Source organism: Ascaphus truei, chromosome 9 (genome assembly GCF_040206685.1).
Source record: "Ascaphus truei isolate aAscTru1 chromosome 9, aAscTru1.hap1, whole genome shotgun sequence".
NCBI classification, from domain to species: domain Eukaryota; kingdom Metazoa; phylum Chordata; class Amphibia; order Anura; family Ascaphidae; genus Ascaphus; species Ascaphus truei.
In genome coordinates this window covers 8,094,858-8,113,917 of record NC_134491.1, presented here as the reverse complement: position 1 = coordinate 8,113,917, position 19,060 = coordinate 8,094,858, and the positions used below count along the sequence as shown (strand labels likewise).

At 41.5% G+C, this 19,060-nt stretch overlaps 1 protein-coding gene across 3 annotated transcripts; it reads right to left on the bottom strand.

Moving 5' to 3' along the window:
- Nucleotides 1–834: 834 nt before the first annotated feature.
- On the bottom strand, nucleotides 835–15,326 carry LOC142502392 (serine/arginine-rich splicing factor 5-like). Of its 3 annotated transcripts, none has more exons than XM_075613295.1 (8): nucleotides 15,203–15,326; nucleotides 13,446–13,576; nucleotides 8,581–8,651; nucleotides 6,817–6,984; nucleotides 6,064–6,136; nucleotides 3,182–3,255; nucleotides 2,963–3,073; nucleotides 835–1,984 (listed from the first exon to the last, which is right to left on the bottom strand). In XM_075613295.1, the coding sequence occupies exons 1-8, from the start codon at nucleotides 15,315–15,317 to the stop codon at nucleotides 1,765–1,767; spliced, it is 963 nt and encodes a 320-aa protein (XP_075469410.1). In that variant the 5' UTR covers nucleotides 15,318–15,326; the 3' UTR covers nucleotides 835–1,764. The 3 variants fall into 3 exon arrangements, with proteins under 3 accessions (XP_075469410.1, XP_075469411.1, XP_075469412.1); XM_075613296.1 differs by having other exon boundaries at nucleotides 6,064–6,133; XM_075613297.1 differs by having other exon boundaries at nucleotides 15,127–15,283.
- Between the last annotated feature and the right edge of the window lie 3,734 nt (nucleotides 15,327–19,060).

The window sequence follows — 19,060 nt, the reverse complement described above, 5'->3', positions numbered from 1 at the left end:
AATGGTGCCCACTGCCAGGGTGATCAGGAAAACACAATCCTGTTCCAGGACACCTTATGAGATCATTAGATGATATTTCATTTGGGTTTTTTGTTTGCCTTCCTCTGGATCAATATATTGCAAGTACAAATATAGGATAAAGTATCCATCTTCTATAATTTATTTAGCATAGGTTGAACTTGGACATATGTCTTTTTCAACCTCACCTACTATGTAAGTGCTATGAGAAATCACCTCCCTACCCTATAGCTAAATAAATTTAAAAAAAAAATGTCAGATATCACAATCATACTTTGCTTTCTACTACTAAAAGGAACATGTTCTCTTTTCTATAGCATGCAATTCTGTGCCTGGTCACTTTAATCAAAATACCAGGCATCCAATCAAGTATCTAACATACAGACCCAGATATATTCACAGAAACACGCAATTGTTCATCCAGACAGTGTGACCGTGGTACACCTTATGATCTTTCATTGTTTTGGAAGAGGAACAGGTGAAACAAAAATGGTTAAACTCTTAAAAGAAAAGTAACACACCCATGTTGGTACATCTGACTACTATATATTTCTCTCCACACGTTTTTACAAGACCTACACCCAACCTATTCCAGTGTCAAAAATAAAGCACTAGACATGGCTTATGAGAATTGCAAACACTACGCAAAATTGAAGATTAAGTGCATAGGAGCCCATTTAAAGTGAGTAAATTGCCACAGATTAGATTACTGGCATATAAAATGCTGCATTATTTTCAGCTCCATTTTACATCCAAACACTGCTTTGCTTGTTTACTATACAGACATTAAAAAAAAAAAAAAAGTCAAACAAGTAATCAAAAAACAAATGTTCATTTAATAATCAAAAAGAAAAAAAAAACAACAGCTCCTCTGTATTTTAAAATGTACGATGCATTTCATAACTATCCTATTTGTAAGGGAACAAGGAAAGTCATCATTGTTTAAACTTCATATCAGTATTTATCAGTCAGCAAATTTTTTTTTTAGAGGTGTCAGATCTGAGATGAAGGTTATGTTCATATATAATTTAAATTGAAAAAAAAATGTAATTACCAAAAGACAACAAATCAGACTAGTTAAAAATGGAAAAAGAATTGTATACAAATTATTTAACGAATATAACATCAACGTGCACGTTCTTCAGCAGTTTATTTTTTTCCCTGAATTTAGAATTGTATTACATTCATCTTCAATGTTGACTCCAAGCGCTCAGGGCCACATTACAACACTGGCAAATGTGCACATAACTAGACAACTATGGTGCAGTATCTAACTTAAATGAATATATAAAAGGCGATGAATTCATTAACCCCTCTACCTATAACGCAACCTCAAACTACCTAGACAATCCTAATTTATACAGAAGTTTAAACAAATTAGAGAATTAAAAAAAAAAATGAAATGCAAAGTTTGTATTAATGAGGAAACATCCTTCCTTCCATTAAATAGTGAAAATGATTACAATTAAAGTCATTACAAGTGTATAATGCTTGTTTGTATCATCCAATTAGAAAAACACACTGCCAGGTACTCATTCTCTTCCCTTTTCTTGCTTTTGTTTGGGTAAAGGGGCAGATATCATTATTACAAAAACACAGCACTAAGCCAACTTTACTGTCTTATTTTTTTTTGACAGGCGCTTTGGTTACATGAAACAGGGAACCCCCACCCATCACTGCCTCCCATCTTGCTGCTGGGGCTCATGACTGCCACCCAGCATTTCTAGAAACAACAGACACCTCCCTTTAACTGCGGCTCTCCGCAGAGCTGGATCGGGAGCGGGACTGGCGCTTGGAAGAGCGGGGAGATGGGGAGCCTGGAACTGGTTCTGAGCTGCTATTTTTCGGCACATATTTTTTCTCAGGTGTGCGACTGAGTGACCGGGATCTGCTGGCAGATCTGGATGAGCCACGCGATTTAGACTTGCTGCGGGATCTAGAGTAACTTCTTGATCGTGACCTGCTCCTGTGGTGGAAAGAGAGGTTATCAATTGACGTCTTTAATTATTTGGAATCACTGGACATATAATGTATTCATTAGTGTTGAGGGTCTAGCACTACAAAAAATGAATGTATTTTCAGATAACCATCTTACATCTAGGGCAGTGGAATCCAATCTATTTAACACTGTGCAGTCCCTGCTAAAAAAAAATATTTGTTCTGCAAACCCCCAATTAGAAAATGTTATCACCTACTCACAAGTTATGAAAAATATATATATTTTTAGATATCTATATATCAGTCAGTATAGCGTGCTTAGCTTGGAGACACACACGACCCCAAAATATGTCTCATATATATGTCAATTACCACAGGAGCTTCCAACTCACACCCCACACTGCCCTGCCGCTGTGGATGCAAAGAAGTGTGGGGAGCAACTTTGGAAGCTCCTGTTGAAATGGACAACTATACCACCCTTTCTAATGTGCTCTTTGGGGCCCTACCAAGTGCACAGTCGTCACACGGGCTCAGGAACCCACTATACTTCCTGGGATCCACCACTACATTTTTTTAGGCAAACCCCTTTGAGACCTCACAAAAAAAATAAAAAAATAAACCACCTCTGTTGCGAAATAACTGATCTAGCACATGGCACACAAAAGCACCTTCATATATATTCCCAAGAGAAAGCACAGCGTAAGCTAAACGTGGAAATAACCCCAACTTTATTTTAAAAAAAGTTAACAAATAGAAATCAACCTTTTTTATTATTAGGATTAGGCTGAAAATTGAAAGCTTTAGTCTCTGCAAAGCTGCTTAATAAATGTGGTACAAAGTTGGTGAAAATTTATTGATTGACATGTTCTAACGTACAAGCCATTATATAGTGAAGTCACTTACTCTCCAGCCGCCTGATAATTATAGTGCGAACCACCATGTCAAACCAGTACCATTGATGTATAATGTGCATATGTAAATAAACATGAAATTGTAGGGCAAATACCTGTGCTTTTTGCGATCTTCAATCAGTTTTATTTTACGACCACTGAGCTCCGTGCCATCCAGTTTATCTAAGGCACTCTTCATATCATTATAGGAAGCAAACTCCACAACCCTGGAGAGAAAATATATATATATATAAATAATAATAATAATATATACATGATTTACTAAGCAACTAGTTCCACCCATTATGTGCGAACTTAGTGTGATATACACATACCCTTCATTCCGGTTACTTCTATGTGCATCCACATAGGTTACCTCTCCAGCTTTTCTCATGAAATCTTTAAGATCCTGCAGTAAACAATTTGGATGGTATTAAGGTTAACTTCAAACAAAACGTAGAAGGAATACTCTATACAACTATCCTAGTGAAAAAGTAGAAATTTAGCAATTGAATAATACTGTGGGGGGTTTTGTTTTAGAAAACCAAAAATCCTAGGATAAAACAATGTTAGTTCCTTGCATGAAAACTATTGTATAACTACATACTATTGCACATATCGATTATTGAAGTGCAGCACTTATGTAGCCGTTTAACATTCTTAGAGCAGAATTTACGAAATAATTTTACCATTAAGATCAATATATAACATACTGCATAGAAACATTAATCATGATTAAACTAGGAGTTAATTTCAATATATTTTTTACTCTATTTACAGAGTTTATTAACTAATATATACTTGATATTGTATTTCCAAACCCAATTTACTTACCGCAACATACCACCAGTGATTGGAGGTAACTTAAGCAAAGAGTCGCTTGTCCATTACCTAGTTGGCCAAGTGAGAAACTCACTTACATGAGAAGGGTGGAAGGCGGCAGGAGAGCACCAGAGCCTCATTTAATGAGTGAGGTTAACCCTGAAACCACTGGATGCAATCACTGGAAGTTGCAATAGAACCTGAGGCTGACCTGAGCTAGCCCCTCTTGCTCAAATCTGGGCAAACCAAGATCTAGATCGGCAAAGCGAGAGGGTGATAGGAACCAAAAGGAAACTTCAGAACAGGCCCAGCCCTAGAATTTCAGCCATTAGCAAACCAAAAATTCTTGGGCTCTCCTCCACACAAGAGAAACGAGGCTTAACCCAAAGAAAGGCTGTTAAAAGAGGTTCAAAATGCACTTGGTTAGATATATGATTGAGAAAAATTTAAGAAAAAAAGTATTTTCTACAACAAAGGATGGTTCAACATCAATTTAGCACACTTAAGGTGATGCAGAAAAACATTTGTTTACACAATTTATAGTTTTAAAAATGAATACATGATTTCAGATATATAGAGGTGTTATATATTTTCTGTGTGTGGTTCTAAAAAATTGAGCCATCCTTAGAACACAATGTTTCTAAATTTCATTTGCTAAGGATTTCAACAGTTGTAAAAAATAAACACGACCAGGAGCAACAAGATTTCTAAGAAAATATTGCCAAAAAGCTGACAACCCAAATTTTACAAACATGCAGAATCCTTAGAAATGATAGCAAAAATGTGCACATAAGTTACGTAAACTCATCAATGCAAATCAAAAAGCACAGACAGGTACAAATTAATACTATTTTGGGATTCCAGAATTTGGAGCCTACCAAAGAGCCAATATTCCTAAATACTGTTTTTCTATACCAAGCAAAGTAAAAGTTAGATAAATGACTGTTATGCCACTCATTGCTAGCTAGAGGTTTAAAACAGCATTACCCCCGGTATGAAGAATTTTTATTTTTTTCTTCCCTCCATCCCATTTTCAAATCGGGGAATCCTTTGATGCATGACTACATAAGTCATTCTCCCGGGAAGGCCGTTAGAGCCAATAGGATTTAAAAATATGTCTAGCAGAGTATCAACCAACAGGCAGTCCAATGATGCATTCACTCCTGATTAACTCCACGGCAAAGACATTGTTGGATCCATTTTTAGTCAGGGAAAAACCTGACAAGATAAAAATGTAATTATTTTCAGTGCCGGTCTCAGGAAAATTAGTTGTTAGTTGGGAGAGTGTTATGCAGTGGGACACCCCAAATCAGAAAATGGGTTGCAACCACCTACCTGGTGGAAAGAGGGTTGCTGCTATTTTGAATCTAAGGACAAACTACATATTGCTTTATAACCCAATATCAACCATTATCATTTGGAAGTAACTTTGACAAATTTGGGAATACATTCATTAAGTTTTGAACAGCTGAGACTTCAGCTTTCACGGACAAGATTACTGCTCTGGTTGCTTTCAGAGAGCATACCACATCATTTAAAAAAAAAAAAAAAAACTTTAATGTAAAGAGACTGATTCCATACATACACTTTCATGGAATGTAAACAGCAGATTTTATTCACAAACAAGAAACGACTTTTCTATTAAGAGTATAGATGACTGTGTGTTAAAGTGAATTTCCTCTTACTAGAGGACACATCTCTCCAGACATTTTTTTTTAAAGAAAACTATTCTTTAAAATAAAATAAAAACCACACCGCATTACAGCAGGTTTCACATTATCAGTCCCTACACCAACTCCACACCCTATCAGGATATCTTAACTTTATTTCTCTGCTACTGCAGTCAAAACAGTTGGCAAACAAAAACAAACACACAACGCTTGAGACCTTTAAAAATGCCATAACATACTAGAAACGGTAAAAGGAGGTTCAGCCTACACAGCTTAAACAAAATAGGTTTATGTATTCTAAATGATGGAATAGTGTAGATGCAACAGCTATAATCTGCTCCAATATTATAAAGTAGACGTAACTTTAAACTACAGTTTAATTGAACTCATTGATGGCCAATTCTCTATTACTGGTAGAGTTATGACAGCAAAGCACCCAACTGAAACAAAAACAGATCATACTAGCTATATAAATGTATATTTTTTATATATAGCGCAAACAAAGCGCTTTACAAAATAAACCACACAAATTCTTTCCCCTGCATATTCCTACAAAGAATCAAAATCCATTACAGAACTGGGGTGTTTGTTTTGCAATGATGCACATAACCAAAAACAAAAATTGGAATTATAAAATGGCAACAAAAATAACACCAATTGGGCACTTACATTATCTCTGATAATTTAACAAGAAAGGCTGAGTAAAGTGTTAATGTGATGCTCACCTGCCAACTGACACGAGAGGAGAGGTTTTCCACGATAATTCTATGCTCGGTACGAACTGGAGGTCCATACCTACTGGTAAAGTCAAAGAGTTGTAAAGCACATTAAAGCAAAATGTTTTGTTTTTGGTGAAGTGTCATATACATAAATGCATGTTCACCTGTGGGAATGGGAATAGTGTTCATTACAGATAAGTACTGATAAACTTCAATTAGGACCTTAGGAAATCAACTTCACCAAAACAGTCTGGCTATGAAGTGGTTTTGTTATAGATGTTCTCAACCAGCAGAGGGGGAAAGCAAATGTGGACATCTGTAAGATATTCCTGTCACACAGCACATGCTCGTCACCACAAAATAATTTGAACTATTTCGTACATAAATGCATGGAAAAATCATTAAAAATAAATCCCCAAAACTGTACATCATTGTTTCATTATATCTAAACTATGCACTTCAGATTACAAAACCGAAGTGTTACACACAAATGCTAGCTTACATTCAGAAACCACTCACCACTGCGTATTTTGCCATGGCTTAACTTTTTATTTATTTAAAGCGCATCAAATTATTTGCGCATACGAAACCGGCGTATGCAAGGCCTGCTTTATGCAATCAGAGCAAGACTTAACAGTGTCACTCATGCCAGGTTTCAAGAATCTAAATGAGGAAAGTCATGATTATACCATTAGATTTTTGGACCCCAAACAGAAAGCAGTAGATTCCTTGACAGCTATAATTATAATGCTACATTACCTAGGTCCACCGCTGTTAGACTGACGATAGCCAAACCGCATGGGATACCTCCCACCACCACCGCCGCCACCTCCTCCTCCGCCTCCTCCACCACCACCCCCTCCTCCTCCTCCACCGCCCATCATTCCTCCTCTGCCTCTCCGATTCCTGGCATGCTCAATTGTGACCCTTGATGAAAGGAAAGAACAAAAACAGTTTTAGTACCAAGGTCACATTATTACTTCTTTCAGGCTCTACTATGAGAGCCAGATGTAAAAATCTATGTTAGAGAGAAATTAGTATGTTACATATTTCATTTAACAAGTGTGAAACTGAAATTAAAGCTTCAGTTTGTTTTTTAATATCCCCCCACCCCCATTCAATATGTGCATCAATACAATCTGCATACTGACAAGTGATTCGCTAAACTGCAGATCGATATGTTCTCCTGTAATCAATCGCTTGCTCAAGGTTATTTAATTCAGTTCTTGCACAGCATTTTGGGTAATGTAGTTCTGGAATAAGATTAACTGGGCAGTTACAATTGGTTCACTGCTAGAGAGGGTGGGGTTCAACAGCCAGAGCCTATCAAAAGGGTTTGTCACTTTGGAAATGCTTCCTACATTAGAAACATTAAAAATGTCTTTAAAACATTTTTTTTTTATATACTACGTATTTTCTCATAGTACAGAACTGATTTATTTAAAAAAAACACATGTAGGATAGTGCTTGAACTGCTGCTTTAAATGCATTCATTTGCAATGCTCTTTTCAAAACACATTTTAAAAACATTAAATCCATCATAGCAGTGTGTTATAATGATGTATACAAACGGTATTTTTAAACCGATATCGATATAAATTTAGTACTGAAAAAAGGTATGCCGACTTGTGAAATTACAGTTACAAATACCTTTATGATAATCCTACATGCAAACTAATTTCTGCTGAAATTAATTTTAATACCAAACTTGTACAAGTCATAAACCACCTCTGCTCACAGCAATGTTTTATCAAGGATGCTTCGGCTACGCTTATAGTGCTGGCGACGGAAGGCTGCGGTCGCAGGAAAAATCAAATTGAGATGACTTCCAGCGATTGCGACAAAGCCGTCGCGCTTACTATAAGTGTACGCAACGGCGGCAATGCATTTGTTTTGATGCGGCATCGCAGTCACTATAAGCGCATCCTTATGCTAACGAAGTGGAAGAGACCATAACAAATAACAAAGACCTAAGTAGGGGGGGGGGGGGGGAACACCTCCTGAAAACTATGTGGTTTAGGTTTGCTATTTACAGGCATACCCCGGTTTAAGGACACTCACTTTAAGTACACTCGCGAGTAAGTACATATCGCCCAATAGGCAAACGGCAGCTCGCGCATGCGCCTGTCATCATGTCCTGAACAGCTATACTGGTTCCCTACCTGTACCAAAGCTGTGCGCAAGCGGGGAGACTATAGAGCTTGTTACAAATGCGTTATTTACATCAGTTATGCACGTATATGACGATTGCAGTACAGTACATGCATCGATAAGTGGGGAAAAGGTAGTGCTTCACTTTAAGTACATTTTCGCTTTACATACATGCTCCGGTCCCATTGCGTACGTTAATGCGGGGTATGCCTGTATTCATCATTTACGAAGATTATATATACAGTTCTACACTGTAGACAAAACTAAGCTCATCAATATATGATTTGACCTTGGATGTCACTAATCACTTTGCATGAGCTCTCACACAAGCATCACACACAACGTACACCAGTTAACATCAGTGATATGTACCTTTCACTGCATAACTCTTTACCGTTCAGTTCATAAACCGCATCATCGGCATCTCTGTGATCTTCAAACTCCTAAAATAAAGCAACAAAACATCCCACATTTGCAAGGATTGGCAGACACACACGGTCTTAAAAAAAAAATACACACATTAAATCAATCTTGGGAAGAGGAAGAGGGAGAAAAAACAAAAAACAAACAACACTTGTTGGGTAGTATATTTATAATTAATTTGCAAGCATTGATTTGATAAAAGTTGTTTAGCACTCCCTTTCATTCTGAGTTTGTTTCACCACCTGCAACTGGTAATATGGATTAAACAAAGCCATTAATTATGAATTACACATTAAATGTCAATCATATCCATTAATTATAAAAAATATGTTAACCAACCTTCCCTGTGCATTTTAAAAATTGTGCAAATAAATGCACACACAATCACTTTGTTTGGGAATGATGTGCAACAGACGTAACAGAATCATTTATTATGCATGAGAAGACATTCATCTTTCTTTAGAATGTGTGTTTAACAATGAATGGCTAGATATAATCAGTCCAGACAGTGGCACTTTGTAGCAAAAAACTGTGCAGCAGAATTGGGATACATACAAAATAAAAAGGTTCCAAGCAAAAAAATCCGTTCTACAGGCCTATATGATTTATGAACAGTTTCTGAAGTTATGTTGATATTTCAAACTACAATGCTGACTCCTTGCAGCAACGGATGCTTTGGAAAGACTACATGTACAGCAATGGCATCCACATGGGTGTTCATCATGCAACAACGTTTAGCCCCCATGGAAATAAAATGCCCCAGGAGTGGAATTACGCTCAACAACCATGGTAGATCGGTCTGGGGAAGCGGTGATAGTAGTGGGTGGGGCGGGGGGCGGGGATATGAAAACCTGTTTTTATCTGCAAGGAGGTAGGAAACAACATGTATTATTTCTCATGGCAAGATGAAAACAGTGAATCAGTGCATGCTAGTAAGGCAGCAGCTGTTCCCAAATGATGAAGGTGTTCTTTCACTTGTCATATATGTACACAACGGTATCCAGCACTGAATTAAAATAAGGAAATGATTGAGATCACCCAAATGATGTTTAAGAAAATGACCATTTAAGAAGAACTCCTCAAGCTTAATCTCAAAAAAGTTAGCCAATACAAAATAATGAAAGCAGTAGTACTCTTCTCCCAATCTGGTAGGAGCTAGATAAGAAAACTAATATGCCAAGAAAAACAAGCAGTCATATGAAGACAAGAATTACACTTAAAAAAAACTAGATATTATAATGATATATAGATATAGATCACACCAGTAGGAGGAATGTTTTGTTTTTTTAACCAAGGGACATGTATACATAAAAGGTGAACGTTTTGGGAACTCAATCCTTGTCTTTTTTTTTTAATGAATATAGGCACTTTCCTTATGGTACGGATGGTAGGATTTCGGGACAATAAGGGAAGTACGTAAATTTAATTTTGGGAAACGGTCAAGTCCCGAAATTGTTGCCTCCCTTACCTTAAATGTATATATGTGCCATAGCATATTTTGCTGCCTGACTTTTATGTATACATGTCCCTTAGTTATATATTTAAAAAATAAAAAAAAACACACCCACAAGTTTGTATATGGCAAAAAACAAGTTTGCAAAGACAAAAAAAAAAAAAGCTGTGTGTGCTGTGCACGCGCATAGTAAGTGAAACTTCTTTGACTTTTGTCACATAAATTGACTTATAACGCGCGTGCTCGGCACACATGTGTCAGTGTGTCAGTCAGTGAGTATGTATGTGTTTGTTTGTGTGTGTGTCAGTCAGTGTATGTATCTGTACCGGTAGTGTGTGTATTTGTGTCAGTCATTGTGTGTGTGTGTCAGTGTATGTCTCTCTCTCTCTCTCTGTGTTGTGTGAATGTCTCTCTGTGTCGGTCAGTGAGTGTATGTGTGTCGGTCAGTGAGTGTATGTGTGTCGGTCAGCGAGTGTATGTGTGTCGGTCAGTGTGCGTGCGTATGTGTGACAGTCAGTGTGCGTGCGCGTGTCAAAGTGTGCATGCGTCAAAGTGTGCATGCGTCAAAGTGTGCATGCGTCAAGGTGTGCATGCGTCAACGTGTGCATGCGTCAACGTGTGCATGCGTCAACGTGTGCATGCGTCAAAGTGTGCATGCGTCAACGTGTGCATGCGTCAACGTGTGCATGCGTCAAAGTGTGCATGCGTCAAAGTGTGCATGCGTCAAAGTGTGCATGCGTCAAAGTGTGCATGCGTCAAAGTGTGCATGCGTCAAAGTGTGCATGCGTCAAAGTGTGCATGCGTCAAAGTGTGCATGCGTCAAAGTGTGCATGCGTCAAAGTGTGCATGCGTCAAAGTGTGCATGCGTCAAAGTGTGCATGCGTCAAAGTGTGTGTGTATGTGTTTATTGGCAGCAGTACCAGCATCATGAATGTTGAGCGGGTGGGGGAGCTCACAGTGGGGGGGAAGGAATAGGCACATCATTCAGGGGCGGTGTTCGGTACATCACTGGGGTGTGCGTGCGTGTGTCAGTGTGTGTCAGAGTGTGCGTGCGTGCGCGTGCGTCAGTGTGTGCGTGCGTCAGAGTAAGTGTGTGTGTGTGTCAGTCAATGTGTGTATGTGTCAGTCAATGTGTGTATGTCAGTGTGTGCGTGTCTGTCAGTGTATGTGTATCTCTCTGTGTACCGTATGTCTCTCTGTCTGTGTCCTGCCCCCTCTCTCCTGACTCCCCCCACCACCGACGGAGCTGCGGACCCGGGGGGGCTCAGTCTGAGTCTTCTGAGCAGATAACCCCCACCCCCCGGCGGCGCGCTCAAGCTCCCCATTTCCCCACAACCCGGCGGCGCGCTCAAGCTCCCCCCTTCCCCACCCCCCGGCGGCGCGCTCAAACCACCCTATTCCCAGGCTGTTAGGAGCTGCGCCGGCCTCCCTCCTCCTGTCCATCAGCATGGCAGCGGGCGGGGAACGGCGCCGCTGCCAGCCGCTTCTGTGCATGCGTGGCGCGCGGCATGGCAGTGGGCGGGGAACAGCGGCGCCGTGGCAGTTAGGAGCGGCGGCGATAAGCAACTGGGTGTGGGTGTGTGGGAGGGTGAGGGGTGTGTGGGAGGGTGAGGGGTGCGGCGGCGATTAGGAGCGGCGCCGGCGGCTATCGCCGCTGCCACATGACAGGGGGCGTGTGAGCGGAGCGGCGTCCATTACGTGACGTCACTCCCGTTTCACATTTCGCCCCCCATCTATCCAGTTTTATCCCATCAGAGGTGCCACTAAAGAAGTTTCACTTCAATAAACAAACTACAGTGCATAAACAAACACATACAAAAACCGTAAATAGCCATGTTAGTCCAGTTGCGATAGTCCTGAATAAATTAGTTATTCAGTATGAGGTGCTACCTTTTTTTATTTGGACTACATTTATGTTATACGACAAGCTTTCGAGACTTCTTCAGGTCGGCAATACTGATTAACAATGGAATCTATGGCTACAACAGGGGTTGGGAGAGCAGGGGGAAAAAATTAAATAAAAAGGATGTACTGTAGATAAGGTAGGGTGAGTGTGTTTGAAGACATGGAAGGGAGTAAACCAGTGACAAGGAACAGCATGGAGGGGGATGCTTGGTGGGAGTTAGGTGTGGATAAGAGGCAAGTAGGATAATTGCAAACAATTGTGATAGTGTGTGAGAAACCCCATATCCGCAGTAAGTCCTTTTGTTTTGGTGTCAAAGAGTTTTATTCTGAGTTCAATTGTTTTCCGTTCTTGGGTGCGTTTAAACATTCCATTGAGGATTTTGATTTTTAAAACATTTATGGAATGATCAGGATGTTGTGTATATGATTCAATGCAACAAATGTGACCAAGGATGCTACATTGGGGAAACCAGCCAAAAACTTCAAGGCAGAATGAATATGCACAGACACTACTACAACACGAAGAAGGAAGATACTGCTCACCTGTGGGACATCATTTATCACAACCAGATCATTCCATAAATGATTTAAAAAGCTAAATCCTCAGAATAAGACTCTTTGACACCAAAACGACTTAATGTGGATATGGGGTTTCTCACACACTATCACAATTGTTTGTAATCATCCTGCCTCTCTTATCCACACCTTCTCCCCCCCACGCTGTTCCATGTCTTCAAACACTTTCTCATCCTATCTTATCTACAGTACTGTACATCTGTTCCCCCCCCCCCCCCCACCCTGCTCTCCAAAACACTAGTTTAGTCATAGATTCCATTGTTAATCAGTATTGCCAACCTGAGGAAGAGAGAACTCTTGAAAGCTTGTCGTGTGACAAATGGTTAGTCCAAATAAAAAAAAAGGTATCACCTAATACTGAAGAACACATATATTACACACATATACACACACAATTAGTGGTTTAAGCAGTTTTAATTTTTTTTGTATTTGCAAACTTGTTTTTTGATTTAGATAGGATAGAATAACTACTGCTCCATATGATCAACACTGTGATTACTCTGAGTACATTTCATATTTTCTTAAGCATGGAGTATTCTGTATTGTATACTTTTATGGATAGGTGGATAGGGTTTCCATATGGTCTCCGTGACACCACAAATTAGATGGTCAACGTTTTTCTCCTTGAGTGCGATTTTCGTGGTGCGGTTTTACTTATGTGTAAATTATTCACTTGTGTCCTCATTTTGAGCTTGATGTAAAACAATTATACTATATCTATTATTTAATCTACATGGGGAACGCTTCAAAAGTGTACAATTATTTCCCAGAATACACTTGCGATAAAGGCAAAAAATAGTTAAACGCAATACAAAATGTTTACAGATTGAGCAGAGAAGCACGGTTGTATATTTTCATATATTGCAAGTATATGACTTACCACAAACCCAAATCCATTTTTTAGATTAATCTCTCGGATGCGCCCATACCCTTTAAAAAATTTCTCCACATCTCTCTCACGAGCATGAGGACTGAGTCTCCCAATGAATACACGGCAACCACTCATTTTATCTAGTGATAAAACAGAAGAAAATAAAATTTGACAAATACCAGGCAAAGGTTATTACAGTCATAGGGATGTCTTATAGTATCAATTCTTAGTCCAAATGTGTTAAAAAAAAAAAAATTTGCGTAATACTGAAGTACATAAACAAATTAAATGACAAGTAGTATAGTTAAATCAAAACAAATAAAAATAGTTAATTGTCAATATTCTGTTATAAACTACAGAATATCCAATCCAATCACAAAAACTACATTAAGGAAACATTATGGGTTTGAAAGTGACGTTATAGGTCACTGACCAGTAGCCCTGCCATCCACTGGCTCTAAAGGGGTTAAAGAAAGATGCAGACTCACAATGGACCTTATTAAAACCAAAGGCAGTCTTCTACTTTATGGCTAATGCTTTAAAAAGTATATATATTTGTAAGTCATCTTTGAAAACGTATCCTGACAAAGTTAGTAAATATTGAAACCTGAAGTTTAGGGCAAGGTGTGAAATAGAAGCTAAATTAGTCACTTCGGGATATACCATACAAGCTGGTCAGCCCCTGATATATTCCAGGCATGATGCTTTAATACGAATTAACATTCCTGAAAATCAAAATCCAGGGGGGAAAAAATAATTCTAGCCCGAGTTGAAACGGTGAGCCTGCAAGAAGTGGTAGGCCATTTTACATGCGCACAGTCCTGTCTCACTGCCTCCTCCTCCTCCAACCGGAATATCACGGACAAACAGCCTCTCCAACCGGAATATCACGGACAAGCAGCCTCTCCAACCGGAATATCACGGACAAGCAGCCTCTCCAACCTTAATATCACGGACAAGCAGCCTCTCCAACCTTAATATCACGGACAAGCAGCCTCTCCAACCGGAATATCACGGACAAACAGCCTCTCCAACCTTAATATCACGGACAAGCAGCCTCTCCAACCTTAATATCACGGACAAACAGCCTCTCCAACCTTAATATCACGGACAAACAGCCTCTCCAACCGGAATATCACGGACAAACCAGCCTCTCCAATCGGAATATCACGGACAAACAGCCTCTCCAATCGGAATATCACGGACAAACAGCCTCTCCAATCGGAATATCACGGACAAACAGCCTCTCACTGCATCACGGGCAGCCTGACAAACAGCCACCATTACAAAGACCGGCCTGCTTATTATTTTTTTAATACATCAAATCGTTTGAATCTATGGAACATATTGCCATCCTGCACCCTTAACTAACAATCGATTGACTCGCACGGTGCTGAGATCTGTTAATAATTTTACCTCTCTGTAAAGAAACTACAGACAATTAGCAAACAGTGGGCAGGGCCCTGGGTCAGGATCCCACGAGTTCCCCTTCTGCTCCCTGGTAATGAAGCTTTCATGCAATCTGCTGCCCCTGTGGCCCAAATCACAAACATAAGACTCCGAGTCCCACTATCTCTCTCCGGTGACCCCAAGCCACCCCTCAGGACAGGGCCCTACCGTCTCGTCTACCGTCTCTGAACACGTCTCCGTCCCCGTCCCCCCATCCGTGTCTCGCACTTCATTACATTACCCATGATATCCCCAACGGAACCGCTCTGTTGACCCGAGAGGAACTGGCACCCGGTGATTTCGACGCCAACACTCACCACCGCGCTCCGCTGCAACAACTCTCCTCTGGCGCACTCCTTCCAGAAGATAAAATGGCGGCGGTGACGTACCGGACGTGACTCGGATAACAAAATGGCGGAGGCGCATTGTCATGGAAACGGCAGCCTCTGCTTTAAGTAATGATAATACTGATATACCCCCTTGTGTATAGATAACTCCGATATCTATATAATAAATAATCTAGATCTACATAGTCGTGGTCCAAAGAGTGTACATTCTAACATTGGGACTGGATGTTAGGAAGGTGTATTATACTTTTCAGCTTGCTCTGTCAACAGCAGTCCTGATTTTGTATTCACATTTACTGCTACGTTAGCAATTATTAGGAAGTAAGATCTAACGAAAGATTAACCTGTGACAGTGTGGCAGCTTTGTGCTTCAGCTCCCCCTTCACTATTCGAACTGAGCCTACACTCCATCTCTTTTGGGTTTTTTTCCAGCTGGTAAAGTGGTTAGCTGAGGAGACTTTTTAGGTAGACCAAAAAATTACATTTTTGGCTAGATATCATGGAGTCTTGTTTTTCTTTTAAACTTTATTTTTAAAAGATCCACAGTTTACAATTAATTATTGTACAGATAGATGTAATAAACAAAGTTTACAGTATAACATTTTTATGTGTCAATTTGTTCCGACAAATGCCATAGTTTTTTTTTTTTAAGATAATAGACATTTAGAGTAAAATCTGTAGTAACAGATTGGTTTACAATGTGAACCCTTTTCAAACATGGAGTTTTTTTTTAATATAGTTATAGATCCTCTGTTGATCTCTCTGTGGGGGTACCGCATGGCTCTGTCCTGGGACCTCTTCTCTTTCTCTTTACACACTCTCTCTACTTGACCTAATCACTTCTCTTGGGTTCAAATATCACCTCTATGCGGATGACACACAAATGTACTTTTCTACCCCTGACCTTACACCTGCTGTACAGACTAAAGTTTCTGAATGTCTCTCTGCTATATCATCCTGGATGGCCCTCCACAGACAAACTTAACATTGCAAAAACAGAGCTCCTCATACTTTCTCCCAAACCTGGCCCTACTACCTCCTTCCACATTACTGTTGGAAGTACGATCATTAACCCAGTAGTAGAAGCACACTGCCTAGGGGTCACACTCGACTCCTCTCACATTCTCATCTCACATTCAAAAGCTAGCTAAAACCTGTAGTTTTTTCCTCTGCAATATTACCAAGATATTACCACAGACCCTCATTCTCTCCCGATTCCGACTACTGTAACCTCCTGCTGTCTGGCCTTCCTGCCTCTCACCTGTCTCCCAACAATCTATCCTAAATGCTGCTGCCAGAATCACTCTACTATTTCCGAAATCTGTCTAAGTGTAAGGATCGGGGTGCCACGCCGCCCTCCCCGCTTACCTCCGACCGTTCCCGCTTTCCCCGCTGGCCAGGATGCCTGTCCTTCAGGGACCAGCCGTCATGCAAGTTCCGCGCGCGCGCACCCTGTCCAGGGTCTAGTGCCTCTCTTCCCGACTCCACCTTCGATCTCCGCCCACGCAGCAGCACCATCAGGACCCAGCGTGCGCGATCGGCACGAATGGGACTCACGCCAGCAGCCCAACAACACAGTACCTCCCCACACCTCTCCTGGATTCCGGAACGGCCAATAGCAGCAATCATTGCTGAAACACCTCCACACCACCTCCAACTCATTGGTTGTCGTCTCGTTTATATGCTCAGCTGTGCCACTAGCACATTGGCTGAGCATAAACCTATGTTGCGTAGTGTTCACTGCTGCTTGCCTCCAAAGTCTTGTCTTGCTCTTGTTTGTTCCCAGCTCTCCGTTCCTGACCCCGGCTTTCTATTGGACGCCTCACTTCTCTACTCCTGACCCCGGCTACCCTCGACGATCCGCACCTCTCCGACCTCGGCAACGTACCTCGATTACTCTCCACTCTTCAATCCAGACCACGGCTTATAGTACCTGCAACGATCCGCTACTCTCCAACCCCGACCTCGGCAAGTATTACGACTATCCTTACCTCTCCAATCCCGACCTTGCTACCTTGACGATCCTACTCTCCAGACGCGCCCTCGCGGCTGTGGGTGGCGTGTATATCTACCCCCACCTCGGCCTCGTGGTCACGTCTTGTTTGTGGTGAACACTGCGTTACACTCAGCGTCTCCCCTGCTGAAATCCCTCTCCTAGCTTCCTATGAAATCCCATATCACACACTCAATTCTGCTCCTCACTTTTAAAGCTTTACACTCTTCTGCTCCTCCTTACATCTCAGCCCTAATTTCTTGCTATACACCACCCTGACTCTTGCGTTCTGCTCAAGGATGTCTTCTCTCAACCCCTTTTGTATCTAAAGCCCTCTCCCACCTTAAACCCTTCTCACTGACTGCCCCACACCTCTGGAATGCCCTTCCCCTCAATATATTCGACTAGCACCCTCTCTATCCACCTTTAAGACCCACCTCAAAACACACTTTAAGGAAGAATATGAGTAGCTCCATGGCTTATAATTAACACCTCATACATAAACCTTGGCGCCTTGCAGACGCACTTACCAGAATGCCATCCTAATGTCTCGGTACATTCTTCCTAACAACCAATTAGATTGTAAGCTCTTCGGGGCAGGGGTTCCTTTTCCTAAATTACTTTTATGTCTGTAGCACTTCTCCCCTCTGTTTTATTTTTATTATTTGTTATTTATATGATTGTCACATGTATAACTGCTGTGAAGCGCTATGTACACTAATGGCGCTATATTAATAAAGACATACATACATAGTGAGAATTGGAAATCCTTTAGTACTTTATAATGAAATCAACTGGTTGCAGGCAAATTGTGTTGATTATATCTAAAATTCACTCCACTTCTTATTTCTAATGTACAAAATCCACTCTAAGGCTGAGGCCCCTGTGGCCACAGTTGTGCATGCGATGGCGTGCGCACCAGTAAAAGCTGCGGTCTAGGTGTAGTGATGGGACGCATGGGGGGGCGTGGCCATGACAGCCAATACTTCACTCCCATTGGTCTACACTATCTGCACAACCATTGGTTGCTAGGAGAGGGAGTGGCTTAGCGAGTAAAGACACTGACTGGCACTGAGTTTGAAGCAGGGGAACCTGGTTCAATTCCTGGTGTAGGCACCTTGTGACCTTGGGCAAGTCACTTTATCTCCCTGTGAAGAAACATACAAATCGGCGCCTTAGGCCTCGGTCCCGCTGCGCTCGTTGGCGCGGGCGGCGGGTCGCGAGTTCCCCACCAGCAGGGGAATCCTCGCGAGCCGGTCCCGGTCCCCCCTGGCTGCACAGAGCACTACACGCTGTCGCGCGTCAGCCGCTGGAGACACCAGAGAATGGTGTTTTCTAGCTTTGACGCGTGACGTGTGTGGCTGTGAGCCAATGGGGAGGGGAGGCTGCGGGAGGAGGAGAGGCTTCGGGGAGCGGGGAGGAGTGTGGAGTGAAAGCAGGTGAGTGCCTTTCTCTGTGTGTGTGTCTGAGTGCGTGCCTGTCTGTGTGTGTATGTGTCTGAGTGCGTGAGTGCCTGTCTGTGTGTGTGTGTGCCCGAGTGCCTGCCTCTGTCTGTGTGTGTGTGTGTGTGTATGAGTGCGTGAGTGCCTGCCTGTGTGTGTGTGTGTGTGTGCGCGTGTATGAATGAGTGCGTGAGTGCCTGCCTGTGTGTGCGCGCGTGTGTGTGTGTATGAGTGCGTGAGTGCCTGCCTGTGTGTGTGTGTGCGCGTGTATGAATGAGTGCCTGCGTGTGTGTGTTTAAACTTACCTTCCAGCTCCAGCCCGAGTCCGTGGAGGGAGGGGGGGGAGAGTAGCGGGTCCCTCCGCTCAAGCCACGCCCCCCCTCCCTGTCAAAC

Bases quoted from the DNA above. Each gene is read 5' to 3' on its own strand.
- LOC142502392 (XM_075613295.1), bottom strand. From the start codon at position 15,317: ATGACAATGCGCCTCCGCCATTTTGTTATCCGAGTCACGTCCGGTACG. The intron at 8,652-13,445 runs GTAAGTCATATA...GCTTTATTTTAG, and splicing joins AAAATGGATTTGGGTTTGTG to GAGTTTGAAGATCACAGAGA. The intron at 3,256-6,063 runs GTGAGCATCACA...TGTTTACTGCAG, and splicing joins CCTCTCGTGTCAGTTGGCAG to GATCTTAAAGATTTCATGAG.